Genomic DNA, 22,013 nt, shown 5'->3' with positions numbered 1-22,013 from the left:
GTTAACAAATCCGACTGGGAACCATGACGTTGCGGGTTCGATCCCTGGCCTCGCTCAGTGGGTTGAGGATCCGGCTTTGCCATGAGCTGTGGTATAGGTCACAGACGAAGTCTGGATCCCGCATTGCTGTGGCTGTGGTTGTGGTGTAAGCTGGCGGCTACAGCTCCGATTCGACCCCTAGCCTGAGAACCTCCATATGCCACAGGAGCGGCCCTAGAAATGGCAAAAAGACAAAAAAAAAAAAAGAAGAAGAAAAATGTCTTTCAGGTGAGATCCATGGGCTCCTGGAGCGAGGTATGGAGGGAAGCATAGAACGATGAATGGTAGGGCAGGAGCATCTCATCTGCAACTTCGTGAGCCCCTCTCAAACTAATTCCCCCGTGGAACCCCCTCATATACAGAGCACCTGTTAACCTCCTGTGGAGGTCTCTTCTGGGGTCAAAGGGGAAGAAGCTAATTTGGGGGATAGAGGCATGCCTTTCAGCCCGGCATTCGTAGCCCATGTCCACTCTGCCACCTCCCCCCCGACGTTCCAGCCACACCGATCAAGTCATGCCTGCTCCAGCATCCCCTCCTCCAAGAAGCCCTCCCATACTCCTTTAAGTATATCTGACTCCAAAGCCCGTACTTTTCCCAGCGCAGTCCTCTGCCTCTAGAGTCCTGTTTCTTTGGGTCACATGCAAAGACTCTAAGAAGAATTTTTTTCTTTTTAGGGATACACCGGCGGCATACGGAAGTTTCCAGGCTAGGAGTCGAATCAGAGCTATAGCGGCCAGCCTACGCCACAGCCACAGCAATGCAGGATCCAAGCCATGTCTGCAACCTACACCACAGCTCACGGCAATGCCAAATCCGTAAGCCACTGAGAGAGGCCAGGGATCGAACCTACATCCTCAGGGATACTAGTCGGATTTGTTACCACTGAGCTACAGCGGGAACTCCAAGAGGAACTTAAAACCTCTGCACTTTCAGCTTTTTTGCTGTAGAAAACCCTTGATTGCAGATAGCTATCACGGAGAAATCCTAATTTGGGGGCATGGTATCCATTAATAACACCCCTCTCCTTCCTACTCAGGTTTGCAGCCACTCGGGAAATAGACCGAGTAGCCAGTTGGACGCCCAACAAGCCCTGGCCATCCTGAGCTGGGCAGGCCCCTGAGTCTGGCTAAGAGCAGACTGGGGCCCTGGCTCTCTGCCAGCCAGCAGGTCCCCAGGAAGGAGAGGGAAGGGGCTGAGTCAAGCATCTCTGGTTCTGGTTTCCAATCTACCCCTCAGATAAGCCCCTCCTCCTGCGTGGGGGTGGGGGGCGGTGCAGGGGAGCCGGCAGGACCAGGCGCTTTCCATCAGGGGTGGAGAGGAAGCTCCCTACCACACACCTGCTGACGAGTTAAACAGATCAAAGCAAAACTACCGTAGTTGGAGTTCCTACTGTGGCACGATGGGATCAGCAGCATCTGTGGATCACTGAGACGCGGGTTCAATCCCCAGCCCGGAACAGAGGGTGGAGGATCTGGCATTGCTGCATCTGCGGCATGGGTCGCCCCTGCAGCTTGGATCTGGTCCCTGGCCTGGGAACTCCATATGCCGCCTGGCGGCCAAAAAAGAAGAAAAGGAAGAAAGAAAAGAAAAAACAACAAAACTACTGTGGTTAAGCTGGGTGAGGATGGTTGCTGTTGGTCCCCACCTGTTACAATGGCTTAAGCTAACGTTCCAATCTGAGTGGCTGTGACAGAAACTGCAATTGGCTTTGAAATAAGCATGGCGAGTACAAAGCCCAGGGAAGTTCTTATGGGGCAGCAAGAGGCAGAACCTCTGATCCAAAGCTCCATCCATGTCCCCGCCTTCAAGGTCTAGGGGATCAGGACCCCCGAAGTGGACACATAGAATCCACAGTGAGGATGTCTGGGGCAGGGGGACTCTAGGAAGCCCCTACCCAATGTGGGAGCGCCGCAGCTGACCTGAGGCATCAGAGGGAGAGTCTTAAAGAGGCAGATGTTCTGTGAAGTCAGATCCCGGGGAGAAAGTCGAGGCAAGTGTCACAGATGGAGGGAAACAGCAGCAGATGAGGTGGCTCGGGGCTGGGTCTGAATCATCTCTTTATCCCTGGTGACCCACCTCCAACCCTGCACAGAGTTAAGTGCCGATGTTTGCCCATGCAGTGATTGAATAGAAGCGTCAGGTCCCTCAAGATAGGGGGCTGATCGTGCTACCCTTCTCTGCAATCACCAGACCACACCTGGCAGAATGGTGAAAGCCACAGGGAGGGAGAGCCAGTTGCTTGGAAGGGAAGTTTTCAGCAGTCTGCATCATTCGAGCAAGGAATGAACTTGCTATTAGGTAGTGAGGTCCCCATCCCTGGAGGTGTGCAAGTAGAAGTGGGGCAAGAGCTTCTTGGGATCATCATAGAGACACTAAGGTGAACAAGAAGACCCCCCCCTCCCCCGCAGCCACCCCCCCCACATTAGAACTGTGCTCCTTCTTCCAGAGGTATGTTTATGAGGCAGATGAGGACAAGCAGCGCTACATCCGCGAGCTGCAGGCCTACCAGAGCTCCGAGGCTTACCGAGCCTTCCTGCGGAGGCGGGCAGCACACAAGGTGCAGGCGTTGTGTGGTGAGTGGGCCCTGGCCCGGGGCGGGGGGGGGGGGGTCGGGGGTGCCTTCGGCTTCCCCTCCCAGGCCGGGGGCTGTGGTATGTTTTATAGCAGACGGTGTGTTCAGAAAGCCCTCGGCATTGGTCCCAGCCGCCATCAGCACTCACATCCTTGTGTATTTTGGATGTTACCTCCTTGTCAGATACACAGCTGCGAGGTCTCTTCTCTCATTTCAGAGGTTACCTTTTCATTTGGCTGATTGCTTGCTGAACTGTGCGTTTCAGTTTGATGGACTCCCACTTGTTTGTTTTCACTTTTGTTGTTGTGCTTTTGGTATCACAGCCAAAAAAAACTATTGCTAAGACCAGTGGTTTTTTCCCCCCGAGGAGTTTTTTTTTTTAGTTTCAGGTCTTATAGGAGAGTCTTGACAACATTTCAGGTTCATTTTTGTGTGTGGTGTTAGATACGGGTCCCGTTTCATTCTTTCCCAGGTGGATATCCAGTTTTCCCAATAGCACTTATTAAAGAGATTCTCCTGGAAGCTCCCATTGTGGCTCAGCGGTAATGAGCCCAACTAGTATCCATGAGGAAGCGGGTTCGATCCCTGGCCTCGCTCAGTGGGTTAAGATTCCGGCATTGCTGTGAGCTGTGGTGTGGGTCACAGATGCGGCTCAGATCCCGTGTTGCTGTGGCTGTGGTGTAGGCAGGCAGCTGCAGCTCTGATTCAACTCCTGTCCTGGGAACTTCCATATGCCGCGAGTGCAGCCCTAAAAAGCAAAAAATAAAAACAAAGACACTAGCCTTCCCCCATTGCGTGTTGAAATTCACTGAGGCTAGGTCTAAAATGCTCTCATCACACGGAAAATGGTAATTATGTGAAGTGAGGGATGTGTGAACTAATCTGATGGTGGTAATTGCTTCATAAAGTATGTGTACATCCAATCACCAGCTTTGAACACTTTAAGTATAGACACTGGGGTGGGGGGGAGTTTTTTTGGAACCACCAGTGGAACATGAATATACGTTTTTAAATTTGTCCATTATACCTCAGTAAAGCCAGGGTGGGGACACTGCGGGGAGGGCCACACCCCACACAAAGCAGCTGGCATCACAGTCTGGCTCTTCAGCTCTTTTGTCAGGGTTAAGACACACCTTGTACCTGACTGAAGAGGAGGCATCTCACTTCCTCCTACTCGAATATCAGAGAGCAGTCAGGTGGTGCTAGGGCAGCGATACCATTTGCATCCTTAGAAGGGGGGAAGGAATCCGCAGTTATGGGGCTCACCGCTTCTCAAACTGAATGTGCTCTGGGATCACCTGGAGCCTTGTTAAAATGCAGGCTCCGACCCAGCGGGGTGGGCTGCCGTTCCACCATGTGCCCCTGGTGCTGCCGGCTGCTGGTGGTGCAGGGAGCACACTGGTTACCCTGGGAGCCCAAGTCTCTGTAGCATCCACCATCCGCACGTGCCAACAGCGTCCTACTGCAGGCCCGGCATTGCCCCGCCTGAACCTGCCAGATGTGCCAGAAGCTAACACGCTGGGCATCCCTAAACCAGTGCACAGGGAGCAGCAAGAACAGCGGATAAGTACCGCTGCTCCCCGCACCCTCCACGGTCAGACGCTGCTGTGTGTCCCGCACGCCCCCTGGAGGCTCCTGGTGGGACTGCGCCCCGTTGACTGCAGTGGCCCCAGCTTAGTAAGGGCGCCCCAATACTGGCTTTCTCCCCTTCCTGACCCACTTCCCTCTCCCCCCACCCCAGTGTTTCCTGGGGTCTTAAAAAATAACCCTTGCACTAAAACCCTTGTCTCAGAGTGTGCCTCTGGGGGTGCAGGCCCAAGGCAGAGAAGGGAAGTCCTTTTACTGTCTGCTACCCTGCCTTCACCGTGGCCACTTCCTGTTCGCCATCATTGTCATCCTTATCGGAAGCCTTATCAACCGCAGTGCCCGCCAGGGACCTGTTTGACGTTCAGCCTTGGGCTGCCATCCCCCTCTTGGCACATTCTCCTCCACGGGGCACGTGACCTCGGGGCAGCAGAGGGCATCCTCATCAGTGGTTCAGGGCCCATCGCCGTCCAGCCTTGGGTTCTTGCTGCACTCCCCACGCTAGGGGCTGACCGGCACCCCGGCCGAGCCCATCAGCTCTGCCCTTCACCGCTTCTCACTTCACCTGGGCCTGGCTGAGCGTGTCTCCGCAGGGGGCAGGTGTGGGCTCAGCATCCAACCATCGGGGTTCAAATCCTGGCTCTGCCACTTTGCACAAATCACTAAAGCATTCTGTGCCTCGGTTTCCTCATCTGGAGAGTGGGGCTGTAATAGCACCCCCTGCACAGGGTCTGGTGCAGATCAAGCAAATTAAGCCACAGGGAGCTGGTGTTCAGTGCCTGACATGTGGCAAGTTCTGTAAGCATTCCTTCTTTGCTCTGGGGCCTCAGCACCATTTCCCCCCCCACCCCCGCCCCAGCTTCATCCAGAGCAGGGATCTGCAAACCCCTGTAAAGCACTAGATCGCAAATACTTTACTCTTTGTGGACCCTGTGGTCTCTGTTGCAACTACTCAATTCTTTAGCTGTAGGAGTTCCTACTGTGGCGCAGCAGAAATGAATCCAACTAGTAACCATCGGGTTGCGGGTTCGATCCCTGGCCTCGCTCAGTGGGTTAAGGATCCGGCATTGCCATGAGCTGTGGTGTAGGTCACAGACAAGGCTTGGATCTGGTGTTGCTGTGGCTGTGACCTAGGCTGGTGGCGACAGCTCCGATTCGACCCCTAGCCTGGAAGCCTCCGTATGCCACAGGCGGGGTCCTAAAAAGAAAAAAAAAAAAAATTCTATGGCTGTAGCAGGAAAACTGCCATAGACAATATGCAAATGAATAGGCGAGGCTGTGAGCCAATAAAACTTTATTTACAAAAACAAGCAGCAGGCCAAGTTGGTCCACAGGCAGTTCTACTCCCGCCTGGTGCGCTTATTATGTTTCCACCTGGCATTGTTCTCAGTCGAGCTCCCGCAGATAAAAAGAATCAGTCGAAAACCAGAGTGGGTGTGGATGGTTCCGAGGGAGCCGTGTGGAGTGGCAGTCCTCGTGTGACTGCCAAAGCGACGCAGGCTGTGCCCTGAGACCTCTGCCAAGGGTCCCCCGAGAGCAGCTGTCATTCCCTGTTCACGTTTTTCTCCCAAAAAATGCCATTTGCAGACTTAGCAGAGAAGGGCCCGGCTTGCTCAGTCCTTCAGTCGTGCTGGAGTTCTGTCGCCTGATGTTTGTGATTGTTTATAGATTGTCATCGCATGTCACAAGGCGTCTCCAAGAGAGCTTGGTTTTTAAATACGATGTAGTTCTGCCTTCGAGCAGGAAGCATGGAGACCTCTTAAAATAAATGTTTTCAGCCTCCGAGGGCTCTTCTGACTCTTAATTGATGCTCTATCCCCCTCCCACCCGCCCCGATAAGGTGGGAGTCCTTTTCTGAGACAGATGCTTTGTAAAATGATGCTGTTTGTTTCTCCGTCAGGAACAGGTGCACCAGGATGTGAATTTGAGAGCCAGGGCCTTGACTTCTCAGCAATCGATGTAAGTATGAGGGGTGTGGTTTTAAGATACGCACCCTCGTTTGTGTGGGAGGCTGAGAAGGGGTCCCCGCAGAGGATGTCAGCGTCCTAATCCCCGGGCCTGTGACCGTTCCCTTAGGTGGAAGGCCTCTGAAGCTGTGACTAATGAAGGATCTTGGGAGGGGGCGTCAGGCAGTCCTGAATGTCCTTACAAGAGGGAGGCGGAGGAAGACTTGACACAGAGGAGCAGGAGGCCGTGTGGCCACTGGCCAAGACTGGAATGATGAGGCCCCAAGCCAGGGAAACCGTCAGCCACCAGAAGAGACAGGAACAGACTCTTGTCCCTGGAACCTCCAGAGGGAACTAAGCCCACGCCTTCATTTGGGCCTAGACAGGCCGATTTCAGACGTCTGGCCTTCTGGAACAATGAGAGAATACGCTTGCATTGTTTTAAGCCACCCAGTTAATGGTCGTTGGTTACGGGCGCCCCACGAAGCCAGAGCGCTCAGGCACAGGGTCTCACGCGTTGCTGGGACGTGGCTCACACATCAGCGCCTCGTGGGGCCCTTTCCTTGCGTGTTTGAATCAAATATGTTTGAGCTCAGCTCCGTAGGCGGCAGGAGACCAGGCTGAGGATGCAGAGGATCGTGAAGCCTGGCCCCGGGCCTCCCGTCCAGGGGAAGCTGGCCCGTGTGAAACCCCTCACTCTGGATCAGCCGCGAGGGAGACTGGGAACCTGAGAGGGGCGTCGCCCAGGCTGTCCGGGCGAGTCACTCTCAGGACAGGCCATTCTGAAGTGATGCTCCTGAAAAAGAGATGGGAAATTGCTAGTGGAGACACTGGCAGCTGGGAGTGAAGCAGCGAGGCAGCTCTAGGCTGGGGAAACAGAACGGGCAAAGGCCTGGGGGGGACGGGAAGCAGCCCAGGGTGTGTTGGGCACCGAGAGCCGGTCAGGACACCTGCAGTGGATAGTGTGCCTTTGGGGACAGGGACAGGGCGGTGGGGACCAGAGTTGTCAGGTGGGCTGAGCTAAAACATAATTCGTGTTTCCCCTTGGAGTTCTAATTGATGGTGAAAAGTAGGTTTAACAAAGGAAGATAACAAAGGGAACTTTCGGGGCAGGCGGATGTGTTTACACTGAAACTTTCTGGACAAGAAACTCTTGCCTGAATTGAGTAGACAAGGGGTGTTGGGTACCTTTTAGGCTTCACTTCGCGTTCCGCCTTTTCCTGTGACTTTCAACAGACCTTTCTAAGCACCTTAGACGTTGCTGTAAGTCCGCCGTCTTTTATCATTTGAAGCTGCTCTGAGGACTTAGAGGGTCAGGGACGTCCCGAGTCCATCATTTACCTGAAACCTCAGCCCTCTGCGGCCCAGGCTGGCGCTGCTATGGCAGGAGTCACACAAGGGGCGTCCCGCTGGCAACCCGTCCCCCTGAGGGGGCCTGCTCTGCACAGCCAGCTACTCCCCTGCCCTCCAGCCAGCCTCTCTCTGGAGCCCACACTGGCTCCCCATCGCCTTCCGTATCCTGGCGTTCAGACTTACCTCCCCATGTTCCCCACCCACGGGGAGGACACCCGTGGGGACCAGGTGGCTCCAGACCTCGCCTTTCTTCCTTACCCATCCTGTGACCTTAGTCAAGCATCTTTAAATGCAGCTCAGCACGTGACTGTGAACCATCTAAGAGCTGACAGCCACGCAGCGTCCGTGCCTGGCTTGTAACAGGCCCTGGAGAGATGTTAGCCGCTATTATTTTTTCACGTCTTATATCTCTGTCCACCAGTGCAGGTGGCACCGTGAGTCTTTATGTGGCTGCCCTGTTAATACCTGGTCATGTAGGGGCTCGAAGCCAAGAGTTCAAGGGCCAGCAGCTCAGTGCCTGGTACCCAATGAATATGCAGCTGTTCCAGCTGAATTTGAAGAGAGATGAGAACTGGTTCTCAGAGATGAGGCCCTCGCTTCCTCACTTTTTTGGAGAAATAGCCACAGGATAAATGGCTCCTGGCTGTTGTTTTTCTGCCCCTTTGTCTTGGGCACCTTGTAATTCATTTTCTCTCAACAGTGGTTCCTAATCTTGGCTTCAGGTTGTCAAAGGGATTATTGGAGTGTTGGGTGCCTCCTATGGGTTGAAGGGTCACCAAACCCAAAAGGCTCGGCACTACCAGCTGGGATATAAGAGATAATTTCAGAACAATGATCTATTTCTATAAGCAAAAGGGGAGGGGCAGCACTTTTTGTTAAGGTGTTCGTGCAGTTTGGCCATTTGCTCTGATTTTTTTTTTTTTTGCCTTTTTGCCTTTTTGCCTTTTTGCCTTTTTGCCATTTCTTGGGCTGCTCCCGCGGCATATGGAGGTTTCCAGGCTAGGGGTCGAATCGGAGCTGTAGCCACCGGCCTACGCCAGAGTCACAGCAATGTGAGATCCGAGCCATGTCTGCGACCTACACCACAGCTCACAGCAACGCCAGATCCTTAACCCACTGAGCAAGGCCAGGGATCGAACCCGCAACCTCATGGTTCCTAGTCAGAATCGTTAACCTCTGGGCCACAGTGGAACTCCTGCTCTGATGTTTTGGCAGTGGCCTTGGTGGGCTTTGGGGCTCTTCCTCTCCTCCATGAAGTTCCCTCCTGAGGCGTCCCCCAGCCCCACCCCGCCCGCCCTCCGAATCCTCCCCCCTCCCCCGGGGAGCCCCCTCCCTCCTGGGCCTCCCTCAGCGTGTATGCGCATGCATGCTGCTCCTTCAGTGAGAGGCGGGGGAAGCCTCACTTGGGATGCAGAAGAAACCCTCCAACCACTCTTTAGCAGGCTGGGGGGACACCTCTGGGCTGAACGAGGGAGAGGATTCCTGAGAAACAGGGCAAGTGGCAGAGTGTCCTGACCACAGTTGGTTCCCGGCTGGCTCTCTGGGCAGGGGCACACTTTTGGTCTGTAACAGGAGTCATCTCTTATCAGAGCTTGGGGAGTTTTTACATCTCTGAACTAGTAAATAAAAGCACATACATACAGCTCTATGTGTTTCATTTTTGTTTTTGCTTTTCAGGGCCACACTTATGGCATATGGAGGTTCCCAGGCTAGGGGTCGAATCAGAGCTGCAGCTGCCAACCTCCACCACAGCCACAGCCACGCCAGATCTGAGCCGTGTCTGCGACCTACACCACAGCTCACAACAACGCCGGGTCCTTAACCCACTGAGGGAGGCCAGGGATCTAACCTGCATTCTCATGGATACTAGTCAGGTTCATTACTGCTGAGCCACAGTGGGAACTCCCGCAGCTCTATGTTTTTAATTAACTATTTTTCTTATTGATTGATTGATTGACTTGGCCATGTCAGCAGCATGTGGAAGTTCCCCGGGGGCCAGGGATCGACCCCACGCTGCAGCAGGGACCTGAGTTACTGCAGTGACAATGCCGATCCTTAACCCACTGCACCACAAGATAACTCCTTAATTATTTTTCTTTAGAAAATAATGTAAGTGCATGGTTTAAAAAAAATGCAAACAGCGCACAAAGGTTTACAATGAGAGGTGGGTCCTGCTCACAAGTCGGAGCCCCAGCTCCTTGCCCCCGCCCCCATCCCTGCACCCCAAGGCATCCGCTCCGACCAGTTTCTCGTGCATCTTCCGGAAGTAGTCTGTGGACCTGCAAGCACCTACAGGTTATTCAGTGTCTATGCATTTTGATAAAAGGATAGCTCTTTGTCATTACTTAAAGAGTTCATTTTGTTCAGGATTTTAAAACAAACTCTTCGAAAATATGAAAAACTCAGAATTGGCTGTGGGCTCTCTCAGACACCACCACCAAGTCTCAAAAACTCCTGTTTTACCCTCTTTGCCACACTCCTCACACTTTCTCTCCCACCCGGCGACAGGGACCTTGGGGTGAGTTCAGATTCTCATCCGCGCTTGGAAAAGCCTCAATCTGGCAAGCGATTTTACAGGTGGAAAGGAGACCAGCAGGACCCAGCCTGGCCCACTCAAAGTCCCACTCCGTTTTAAGCTAATTTTATATTCCGAGGGCCGGGTCCCTGTGCCTCCTCCCTGCTCACCGGAGACTGCTTTCTGTCCACAGGGGGACGAGAGCGATGACCTGTACTGTCGGACCTGCAGGCAGTTCTTCAGCTCCCAGCACAACAAGAGGGAGCACCTGCTGGGGAAGCAGCACCTGCAGAACCTCACAGGTAAGCAGCCGCTGCTCCGCGCGGCGAGGCGAATGCAGGCCCGGACTCCACTGTGCCGGGGGTTCATCAACCTGCAGCCCAGAGACACCTTGGCCTTGAAATTTAAAGACAGGGGAGTTCCTGTCATGGCTCGGTGGAAACAAATCCAACTGGTAACCATGAGGACACGGGTTCAATCCCCGGCCCCACTCAGTGGGTTAAGGATCCAGCATTGCTGTGGCTGTGGTATAGGCCACCAATTCGACCCCTCGTCTGGGAGCTTCTATATGCCTCAGGTGCGGCCCTAAAAAAATAATTAATTTAAAGATAGGATTGAATCAAATGCCTTTTTTTTTTTTTTGGTCTTTTGTCTTTTGTCTTTTTAGGGCTGCACCTGCAGCATATGGAGGTTCCCAGGCTAGAAGGTGAGAATCGGAGCTACAGTTGCCTGCCTACACCACAGCCACAGCAACACCAGATCTGAGCTGCGTCTGTGACCTATACCACAGTTCATGGCAACGCCGGATCCTTAACCCACTGAGCGAGGCCAGGGATCTAACCTGCATCCTCATGGATCCTGGCGGGGTTCATTAACTGCTGAGCCACGATGGGAACTCCCTGAATCAAATGCTCTTAATGCCGGGGGTGTGTGGGAGGGGAGGGGTCTTCCAGGGAACCACGCATAGACTTGCCTCCCAGTTAACACGGGCCCACCTGCTCTGGCCCTGCCCCTTGGGGGCCTCAGAGCTGCCTGGTGCCCCGCTGCTTCCACACCTGCTCCCAGACCTTGCTGCTCCCCTGTGGGGGTGCTGGGCACAGAATTGGCTCTTCCTGGAGGACTCTGTGCCTGTTGCTGCAGGGCTTGCTTCCCCCCTTCACCTTGGCCTTGCTCAGCTGGCCGCTTCCCCGGGAGGCCAGCCCTGTCATTCCGTCCGCAGGTGCCCACCCCCTGTCCCTCCTGCGCTCCTCCCCAGCTTCACTTCTCTCCGTGACTCCATCCCCTCCTAGCGCCTCTTGCAGTTTCCCATCTTATTATTCGCTATTTTCCACCAGAATATAAGCCCCTCATGTTTGGGGATATTTCTTGCCTATTTCAGTCACTGCAGAATCCCCTGGGCCTATAACCATGCCTGGTACTCACAGTCAGGGCTTGAGGTGCGTTTGTTGAATGACTACGTGAACGCATGAATATGTTTAAGAAATACCACTCGGGCACTCATTCCTTCCAGGGCACTGAGCCAGGCGCCAGGGACATAGAAAGGCAGAGCTCTGTCCCAGAGAAGCTGAAGTACATGAATTCATACATCTTTGCATTTAAATGGCTTGCATTCAAGTGAAAGGAGATCCAGATTTTTCTTGTGATCCAGCTCAGGTCACTGCTGTGGCGCACGTTCACTCCCCAGCCTGGGAACTTACACACACACACCCCCAAAGAAAACCAAGCGAAAAGAGACCCATAGAACATAAAGAGAGGCCTACACTGATTAGAGCTACATAAAATCAGGGGTGAGCTCTGGGACTAGGAAAGATGCTCAAAGAATGGAAAACAATTATGACAGGTGCTGGACTAAGGGGTGACGTTTCTTCGCCATCTATTCTTTTTTTTTTTTTTTGCTTTTTTTTTAGGGCCACACCCATGCATATGGAGGTTCCCAGGCCAGGGGTCTAATCGGAGCTTAAGATGCCGGCCTACACCACAGCCACAGCAACGCCAGATCTGAGCCACATCTGCGACCTACACCACAGCTCACGGCAACACCGGATCCCCAACCCACTGTGCGAGGCCAGGGATCGAGCCCGCATCCTCGTGGATGCTAGTTGGATTCATTTCCACATTTCCCCCATCTTTTCTTTAATGTTGTTAGAACAGAAGTAGAGCTGACTTAAGCCCCTTCTCTGTACCATGCATGCTGAATGGCCTGGGGCCAATCGCTTAACCTCTCTGTGCTTCCACTCCCTCATCTGTAAAGTGTGGCTGAAGTTGCCTATCTCACAGGGCTTTTCTGAGGATGGACGCCACAGCCTTGCACAAGCCTGGTGCAGCGAAGATGTCACCTCCCCTGGGAAGTCTTTCCTGGTTTCAGATATGGGCAGGGGGCCCCTGAGGCTCCCACATGTACCTTCTGCTTAGTAACTATGGTCCCGTGCTACTGTCACCATCACCCTGCAACGTGTGTGTGTGCACATCACACAGAGGCACAAGACACGCTCCCACAGCCGTGCACACACACACACACACACACACACACACACACACACTCACTGCCATCCTGGAAGGCAGGAGACCACGTAGTTTAGGATGCATTGCTCGCTCATAGTAGAGTCTCAAGCAACATTTGATGAAGACATTTAGGTGGATAAGCAACGAGGTCCTGCTGGACAGCGGCGGGAACTATAGCCAATCACTTGTGATAGAACATGATGGAGATAATATGAGAAAATGAATATATACGTGTGTGTGTGTGTGTGTGTATAAGACTGGGTTACTTTGCTATGCAGAAGAAATTGACAGAAAATTATAAATCAACTATAATAAAAAAATTTTTTAAGCATTTGAAGGAGTATAACAGATGTACAGTGGCTCACCTAAGCCTAGGGTTTGTAAGGAAAGAAACTGTTTTCAGTAACGTCTTCTTGAAGGTGAATAATGGAGATAAAAATGCATCTTGCTCGATCCCTGGCCTCGCTCCGTGGGTTAAGGATCCGGCATCACCGTGAGCTGTGGTGTAGGTCGCAGACGCAGCGCGGATCCCGTGTTGCTGTGGCTGTGATGTGGGCTGGCAGCTGTAGCTCCACTTGGACCCCTAGCCTGGGAACCTCCATTTGCCCAGGGCGAGGCCCTAAAAAGACAAAAAAAAATTTAAATACCTCTTATTGCCTGCAGTTGAGTATAACGTGTGTGCTTTGGATGCCTCAAGTTCTACTGTGTACATGACCCGCTGGAGAGGATCACGGTTCATTTCACAACCTGTGAAACCGCGCGCTGGGGACGGCGAGGCTGTAGATGCCTGTGGCTCTGATCGCCTAGCTCTCCGAGGGCCTTTGCAGTTGTTGGAGGGAGACACACGGGCGCACCTTGCTTCCCTCCAAGCCACCTGCAGCTTTTACGTTAATGCTCAGGCTCCTGAGAGCTTGCCTGTCTGCCTTCACTGCTGTGACGCTGCTGGCAAGCTGGGCTTGGGCAGCTGCCTTCCGAGTCTCGAGTCTCGGTCTGGACGGGAGGGGGCGTTGGCCACGCGTCCCTTAGAGCCTGGATCTCACATGGGTCTTGTTGCCCTGGGCTCCTCCCTGCCCCTTGCCCCTCCTCTGGGCAACAAAGATCCCAGGGGTCACTTGCTTCTGCTGTCACCCCCGCCCCCCCCCCCCAGAAGAACCTGCGCTGTTCCCTCCTCAGCTCTCTGCTTCTTCTCAGCAAAACCAGGGGGCAGAGCAGATGCAGGGGCGGGGGGGGGGTGTCCCTGTCTTTTCCCAGTGTTACTGGGACCTAATTTTCACACTGTAAAACTCACCCACTGGAAGTGTTTTCAGTGTATTCACAGAGACGTGTAGACACGACTGCGGTTAGGTTCAGACCGTTCCCATCAGCCTGAACGGAACCCGTGCCTGTGAGCGGCCACCCCTCAGTCCTGGCAGCCACCAAGGCGCCTTCTGCCTCCGTAGGAGCCTCCAGCGGTTGAGTGCTTGGTGACTCTGTTCTGCAGGCATCCCTGTGACAGCAGGCATCCCGGCCTTGGTGACATCTTGGCTGTATCTCCGTTCTGCCATCTCCTTTTTCACCTCGGCTGAATTCCCCACCTACTGCCTTCTTCCCCTCAAGTGCAAAATTGGGGATAATGATACTCCTGACTCCTCGGGCTGTCGTTAGGAAAGGAAGTCATCCTGTGATGCCCGGCACACTCCGGGCGGCCACGGTTATTGTCGTGACCTTGGGGGCTATAGCATATCCGCAAGTCCCTACCTTCCCCTGACATTCCAGAAATCTCAAACTGCTAACCGTTCCCCATTAGCTGCCTGCAAATTCTTTGCATTTCCCCTCAAGCTGCCCTTCACCTGGAATGGCCTTCCCACCTCTGTGCACCCGGTCTCACTCCTATTCATCCTTCAAAACCCTGTCAAAAGGGTGGAAGATAGCAAGTGTGGGAGAGGATGTGGAGGAATCGTAGCCCTGATGCACTGCTGGTGGGGGTGTCAAATGGGGCACCCACTCTGGCTGGAAAAGAGTCTGGCAGTTTCTTGGAAGGTGAAACATAAAGTTGCTGTGGGACTCAGCAATTCTACCCTTCGGTGTGTACCCAAGAGAACTGAAGAATGTCTGTTCACATGACATTATCAAGGGGCATAACAACATTTCAGAGAGCCCCAAAGTGGGGGAAAAAAAAAACCAAACCCCCGTCAACAGATGAATGGATAAACAAAATGTGGTCCATTCACAGGGTGGAATATTATTCAGCCATGAAAAGGACTGCACTACTGATAAGAGCTGCAATGTAGATCGACCTTGAAAATGTGATAGGTTAACAATCCAGTTGCAAAGGACCACATACTGTATGATTCCTTATACATGAAATGTCCAGAATAGGGACATCTGTAGAGACAGAAAGCAGATTAAGGGTTGCCTAGGGCTGGGAGACGGTTGAGGGATGGGGGAGTGATGGCCAAAGGAAACCAAGATTTTTTTATGGGGGAGTAATGAATGAATGTGCTCTACACATTCATGTATCTGAACATATTAAAAACCACGAATTATATACTCTAAATGGGCAAATTCTATGGTGTGTGAATTCGCTCTCAATAAGGCTATTAGGAAAAAAGATACCCTCTCCACCACAGGTCGCCTCTTCCAGGAGGCCTCCCCTCTGCCCTCCATTAGGCCCTGGTCCCAGTGCATTCTGCCTGTATGTCTGGGGACCTGGCACACGAGCTGGGACTCAAGAGGGCCTGGCTTGTCCACATCTGAACAGAGGGCCAGGCCCTGGAGGAGCCTCTCTCGCTCGTGGGACTGACCTGGGACCCAGGATTTCTTTGCTTTTTTAGGGGAATTTGAAAAAGAATCCGCAGAGTGCTTGAAGCATCTGGAGCCTCTGGAAGGAGAGGAATGTCAGAATTTGATCAAAGGAGACTCAGAGGAGGAAGCCGAGGGCCTGGATCCTCTTCTGCTCGGAGGCCTGATTCCACAGCAGGGTTTTCCTTCCCTGGACTTGTGTTTCTTGCAAGAGTTCATCTTCAAACTTCTGAAAAGTGAGTTGTCAAGTTCCGCAGCTCTCTAGTAACTTAGTGACCTGGGGTTTTCTACTCCTGGTAAGAGCAACCTACAGAATAGGTTATAGTATTAAGTGGAACAAAAAAAGAGAGAAAAGTTGCCGTCTAGGAGAATAACAGTCAGTAAAGGTAATAATCGGATGGGAGGGAGTTCCCTTCGTGGCTCAGCGGTTAACGAACCCAACAGGCATCCGTGAGGACGCAGGTTCGATCCCTGGCCTCGCTCAGTGGGTTAAGGATCTGGCGTTGCCGTGAGCTGTGGTGTAGGTCGCAGATGCGGCTCAGATCCGGAGTGGCTGTGGCTGTGGTGTAGGCCGGCAGCGATAGTTCCCATGTGACCCCTCGCCTGGGACCCTCCGTATGTCGCAGGTGCAGCCCTAAAAAGCAAAGTAATAAGAAGAAGAAGAATAAGATGGGAAAGAACCAGGGCTGCCAGGAGCCAGGCACAGGCGTGAGCAGTTTCTACGAATTACCTTTTCGTTCCCATAACAGCACGGCGAGGTCAGTAGTCGCATCATTTCCTCGTGAAGATGAGGAAGGCACAGCTCAGAGAGCTTAGGTAACTTGCCCGCGGTTGCAGAGATAGTGAGCTGAGATTTAAATCCGGGCCCTGTGTTCCAAGGCCATGTTCTTCACGCCTTCCCTAGGGTCCTGGTTTTATGAGATGAGGGTGGCTATTTATCTCCAGCCGACAAGAGGGCGCAGCTTCGCGCTACTCCTTTCTGTACCTGCCACGTTTTCCCCAGTGCACGGGTGTCCTGTTTGTCATCGGAGAGCCAAACGGCCTCCGTGAACAAGGATTGCGAGGACGGCCTGCACTCACCAGGGCCCAGCTGTCGCCTGGCTGAGGCGCGGTTCAAAGGGAAGGGGAGGTTTTTGATGGAAACGCGCAGGTAAACACGGCCCCCTCTCCCCTCTGCTCCCAGTCAAAGAATTTGAGCTCAGATCGCTGAGGAAGACTCTGGAAAGAGCACAAGCAGAGCAGGAGGCCCTGCAGAGGCAGCTGCTGGAGTTCCAGGTGAGCATTTGGGGAGGGAGGCACCCAGTCCCCACCCCCCCATAGACCCCGGCGCAGCTCAGGGCCTGGGGTTTGGGGCTTGCGAGGAAGATTACGTGGTCCACTTAAAATAGCACTTTGCAGGCACTCCTGCTGTGGCTTAGCGGGTTAGGAACCTGACTAGTGTCCATGAGGATGCGGTTCAATCCCTCATGGGTTAGGAATCTGGCACTGCCGAACACTGCAGCTCAGATCCGGTGTTGCTGTGGCTGTGGCATAGGCCTCCGCTGCAGCTCCGATTCGGCCCCTAGCCTGGAAACTTCCACATGCCACATGCTCAGCCCTAAAAAGACAACAACAACAAAAAAAGCATAGGACATCACAAACTCTGGTGCCACTCGCCTCCCCACCCCTCCTGCTAGAGCATGCTTGTTGCCCATCCTTGTAAAAGAGATGGTTTATCTCCGTGTTCGCCATGTACAGAAATTGTGCCATAAACCTCTTGTGCCACGAGCTTGCTCACTCGGTGCTCTGAGTTCGTCCACGTGGCCCCTTGATGCCTGGCCTGTGAGTTCTGCACCAACTACCCGTCCCCTGCCTGTCCCCATGACAGCTGCTGGAGTTCCCAGCCGTAGGTCCCAGCTCCCAAGACCACAGCTTAGGCTGCCACGAGCATCCTTGCATCCTGTTCCGTGAGAGGTGATCTGCACTGTGTACCCCAGGGAGGGCAGCCTGACGGTGGGCTGTGAATAACTCCCCAAGTATATGCATGTTTGTGTATCCATGGCTGGTACCTGTTTTCACAAAAAAGCCAAGAGACGATAAGATGAAACCAGGTATATGTTTTTTTAATGGCCACACCCGCAGCACAGGGAAGTTCCCGGGCCAGGGATTGAATCTGAGCCTCAGCTGAGGCAATGCTGGTTCCTTTAACTCACTGTGCTGGGCCGGATATCGAACCTGCAACTCAGCAGCAACCCGAGCCACCACAGTCGGATTCTTAACCAACTGCACCACATCAGGGGCTCTGCATTTTTTTTTTTTTTTTTAGTATTTTTGCCATTTCTTGGGCCACTCCTGCGGCATATGGAGGTTCCCAGGCTAGGGGTCTGATCAGAGCTGCAGCCACCGGCCCACGCCAGAGCCACAGCAACGCGGGATCCGAGCCACGTCTGCGACCTACACCACAGTTCACGGCAACGCCAGATCCTGAACCCACTGAGCAAGGCCAGGGATGGAACCCGCAACCTCATGGTTCCTAGTCGGATTCGTTAACCACTGCGCCACGACGGGAACTCCAGCTCTGCATATTTTTAAATGTGTGCTTTCATTCTGATCATAGTCATTGAAGGTAATTTTGAGGTTTCGAGGGGTCTATGAAGAAAAATTAAATCCGATCATTAGAGAAGCGTTGTTCACACGTCTTCTAGTCTTGTTTTCCAAAAACTATCTCAATCTTGGAGTTCCCGTTGTGGCGCAGTGGTTGACAAATCCGACTAGGAACCACGAGGTTGCGGGTTTGATTCCTGGCCTTGCTCAGTGGGTTAATGATCCGGCGTTGCCATGAGCTGTGGTGTAGGTTGCAGCTTCGGCTTGGATCCTGCGTTGCTGTGGCTGTGGCATAGGCTGGCAGCTACAGCTCCTATTCGACCCCTCGCCTGGGAACCTCCATATGCCACGGGAGCGGCCCTAGAAAAGGCAAAAAAAAAGCCAAAAAAAAATCTCAATCTCCTAATATAAATACATTTGTATGTCATCTATATATTTACGTATCTATATATTTATCTAAAGAAGTATGTCTTTCTCTACAGGTGGAGCTAGGTAGGGAGGTAGAGAGACAGAGACAAAGGATTCCTATGGTTTCCGTTTATTCTGTGTCAAGGAAGCATTTTCACATCTTTTAGGCATTGCCTCTCATGGCAGCATAACATTTCATGGTGTGGATGAACCATGCTAGACTCCCATTGCCCAACGGGTGGGTGTTTTGGCTACGTTCCATTCGAATATTACGTTCTAATATTCCATTATTAGAATAATGTTGTGGGGAGTTCCTGTTATGGCTCAGCAGTAACGAACCCGACTAGTTTCCATGAGGACGCAGGTTCAATCCCTGGCCTCTCTCAGTGGATTAGGGATCCAGCATTGCTGTGAGCTGTGGTGTAGGTCACAGACGTGGCTCGGATCCCACATTGCTATGGCTGTTGTGTAGGCCGGCAGCTGTAGCTCCGATTTGACCCCTAGCCTGGAAACTTCCATATGCCGCAGGTGTGGCCCTAAAAAAGAAAAAAAAAAAAAAAGAGAGAATAACATTATGCTGAGCACTCTAGGCGGTCTCTCTCCTCATCCTCGAGCTCCGAGGAGGGGTCCCGGAGGTCTGATGCTTCCTTACCCAGCACGAGCCTTAAGAAGGTGGAGAAAGGAGGTGACACCTGCTCAGGTTCCCGAGCCCAGGCTCTGAGGGCCAGACCCCCGTTCTGCCCCCAGCCGTGTGCCTCAGGCACCCTCTTCATTTCGTCCCCTCCCCAGTTATGAGTGCCCCCTGTGTCACCTGGGGGGGTGACATGTCCGCCCCATGGGTGATCAGGAGCAGTTAAATGATCTGGTCCTCGTGGGGCTCGGGAGTGGCGTCTGGCAGGTACCGGTGAGTATCACAGCATGTCCCTCTGTGCCTCTCCGGCAGGCCCTTCATCCCAGACTGTGGTGCACCCCGAATTCCACGGCCATTCCTGTTTCCTTTGAGTAGCTTGATTCCTCTCTGTAGCTTGTTAAAGAACTCTGAAGGGAAGTGAGTGTGTTTTAAAAAAAGAAGAAGAAGAAGAAGGGAGTTCCCGTTGTGGCGCAGTGGTTAACGAATCCGACTAGGAACCATGAGGTTGCGGGTTTGATCCCTGCCCTTGCCCAGTGGGTTCAGGATCCGGCGCTGCCGTGAGCTGTGGTGTAGGTCGCAGATGCGACTTGGATCCCGTGTTGCCGTGGCTCTGGTGTAGGCCAGTGGCTACAGCTCCGATTCGACCCCTAGCCTGGGAACCTCCATATGCTCGGGTGCAGCCCTAAAAACAACAAAACAAAACAAAACAAAGCAAAAACTGATCTGCAGCCATCGTGCAATGACTCTTCTGACACAGGTCCCTGGAAATCGGCCCAGCCAGGGCTCCTCAGCCAGCAGCCTGGGTGCAGAAAAAGGGTGTGACCCCCTCAGCAAGCCCCCTCCCCCACAGTCACACTTTCCACACCCCCTGCCCACACAGCCCTCACCCTGGGGCTGCCCTGTGTCACCCTGGTCCAGGGCCCTGATTTCTGGGGTGGGCTCTGCAGATGGGAGCCCGAGAGGGGCCAGCTCGGAAAGCAGGCCCGGCTGAGGGTCTGGGCTCCCCTCCCTGGCCGTGGGGCTGGTCTTCTAGAAGCCCACCTGCCGTGGACAGAGAGATGCCCCAGCCACCCACCCACATGCCCGCGGTGTCTTGTCCTCGGAGGGCAGCTCCCCTCTGGGACCCTGCCCCCCAACAGTCAGCGGCCGAGGGCCTGTCCACCTGTCAAGGCTGGGGCTTCTCCATCTCTTCATCCCCCCAAGGGGCCCAGCGCAGGGCCTGGCTTCCAGCGGGGGCTGGGAGTGAGGCCAAGAGGGGGTGTGAGATACTGAGCGAGATACAGGGTCCCACACGTGAAGTCGTAGGATTTTAACAAGCCGCGGGCGGCTATTTTACCTCTTAGAGGCGGGGAGGGGAGTTGTGTTGGTGGATTCCGCTGTGCCCTCCGAGAGCAGCTGCAAGACTGTCTTTCCTTGTTTATTTGATTACGGATTTGCCTGGTGCCTGTTTAGTTACTGATGTACTAATTTACTTTTAACTCAATTACGTATCCACATACCTGTTCATTCACCTCTCTGCTTTCTACTCACTCGCATGCATCCCTGCGTGCTCAGCCACGTCTCGTTCCTGCCTCATTCCTGCCTTCACGCATCCGTCGGCAAGTCGGCAAGTCGGGCTGGCTGCCTGAACGCCTTGCTGTCCCTTTCAGGACAGGCAGCAAAGGCTGGAGGTGGAGCTGGCCGGCCTGAAGACCTACGGGCTCATCCTGGAGAAGGAGTTTGAGAACCTGAACCTGGCACTCATGCTGTCCCACTTCGGCCTGCGAGTCATGGACACGGGTGAGCCCGCCGTCCGGGGCCGTCCCGCTCCCCCGCGCCCGGGCCACGCGCACACTCCCTCCACGTCCCGACTGGTCTGTAAAGCCGAGGCCCAGAGACTCCCGTGCCTGCATCCTCACTCCTCCCCTCAGCCCGCATGTCCGGGCTTGGTGCTGGGAGTTGTGGACGTGAACGGGATCCTGTGACCCTAAATCCAACCCCTGCTGGAAGCCAGGCCCTGCGCTGGGCCCCATGGGTGGTGGTGGTGGGGGGAGGGAATAAAGAGATGGAGACGCCCCAGCCTTGACAGGTGGACCGACCCTCAGCCACTGACCGTCGGGGTACAGGGTCCCAGAGGGGAGCTGCCCGCTGCCCTCCCCTTCCCCTCCCCCCAGCCCCCTGCTCCTCTGCTCCCATCTTGCTTGAGAGCTTTCATCCCAGCCTGACTTTGCTGTGAAGGTTTCTGCTCACCTGGTGTAAGTGGGGTACAGGAGAGGAGGCCGGGCTTGAGGGCTCCCAAGGGAGCGGTACACAGGCCGGGCTTCCTGTTGGGTGCGGGGCGGGCAGGAGGCGTGTTCTCCAGGCAGATAAGCCTGGGCCTGAGTTGTGTGCCTTCCTCTCAGGGCACCTGCCCACTACCTGAGCCGGCTGTCTCCTGTCTCTCCAGGTGGGTCTGGGGTGAGCAGAGCCTGCGTGGATGGTGCGCCACAGCTTGTTCCTGGCAGTAAACTGTCTGCTCTCCCTTCCCGACTGCAGCATAGATGCCCATCCCTGCCCAGATGGGACCCCAGGATGCCACCCGGGTGCGTGGAGGTCGCCTTCCAAAGAAGCCTCTTCCTCGGTGGGGGAAGGAAGGAGAAGCCCTGGGGTCCCTGCGGACGAGACAGCCGGACAGCGCTACGGACCGAGGAGAAAATAAATCCTCTGTGTGTGTGTGTGTGTGTGTGTGTGTGTGTGTGTGTGTGTGTGTGTGTGTGTGTGTGTGTGTGTGTGTCTGTTCGCGCACAACAGACTTGGTGTCTTTTGTCTGCGACTGAGAAGCGTCTGCCCTGTACGTGTCTCCCATGAACTAAAAGTTGAGTGGCTTTGACCCGGGAAGGAGTTGTGGCGTGTGTCTGCCGTTCCGCGGTGACGGGCGTGGAGAGTGAGGGCAGCGCACACCTGCCCGCAAAGCGCACCTGCCCAGTGCCCTGCACCCGCACCACTCCCCCGCCCCCCGCCCCATCTCGTGGCCAGGTTCTGGGAGGCGGGCAGGCTTTGGTTTCCTCTCCTGAACTGTAAGGACAGTGACCCTGCCCATCAGCCGCACGGGGCGGGGTGAAGACGGAGGGACGTCATGTT

At 54.1% G+C, this 22,013-nt stretch overlaps 1 protein-coding gene across 1 annotated transcript in view; it reads left to right on the top strand.

Moving 5' to 3' along the window:
- The window catches only part of LOC125138144 (uncharacterized), a 130,278-nt gene extending 108,517 nt beyond the window's left edge, over positions 1-21,761 (top strand). Inside the window, exons 8-14 of the mRNA XM_047799405.1 lie at positions 2,486-2,612; positions 6,096-6,154; positions 10,203-10,311; positions 15,325-15,528; positions 16,476-16,567; positions 20,564-20,693; positions 21,429-21,761. Of these exons, the coding sequence (XP_047655361.1) occupies positions 2,486-2,612; positions 6,096-6,154; positions 10,203-10,311; positions 15,325-15,528; positions 16,476-16,567; positions 20,564-20,693; positions 21,429-21,433 (726 nt within the window). The 3' untranslated portion in view covers positions 21,434-21,761. The remainder of the gene's footprint in view (positions 1-2,485; positions 2,613-6,095; positions 6,155-10,202; positions 10,312-15,324; positions 15,529-16,475; positions 16,568-20,563; positions 20,694-21,428) is intronic.
- The last annotated feature ends 252 nt before the right edge of the window (positions 21,762-22,013 follow it).

This window comes from Phacochoerus africanus, chromosome 10 (genome assembly GCF_016906955.1).
Source record: "Phacochoerus africanus isolate WHEZ1 chromosome 10, ROS_Pafr_v1, whole genome shotgun sequence".
NCBI lineage: Eukaryota > Metazoa > Chordata > Mammalia > Artiodactyla > Suidae > Phacochoerus > Phacochoerus africanus.
This window is presented reverse-complemented; position numbering and strand designations above follow the sequence as displayed.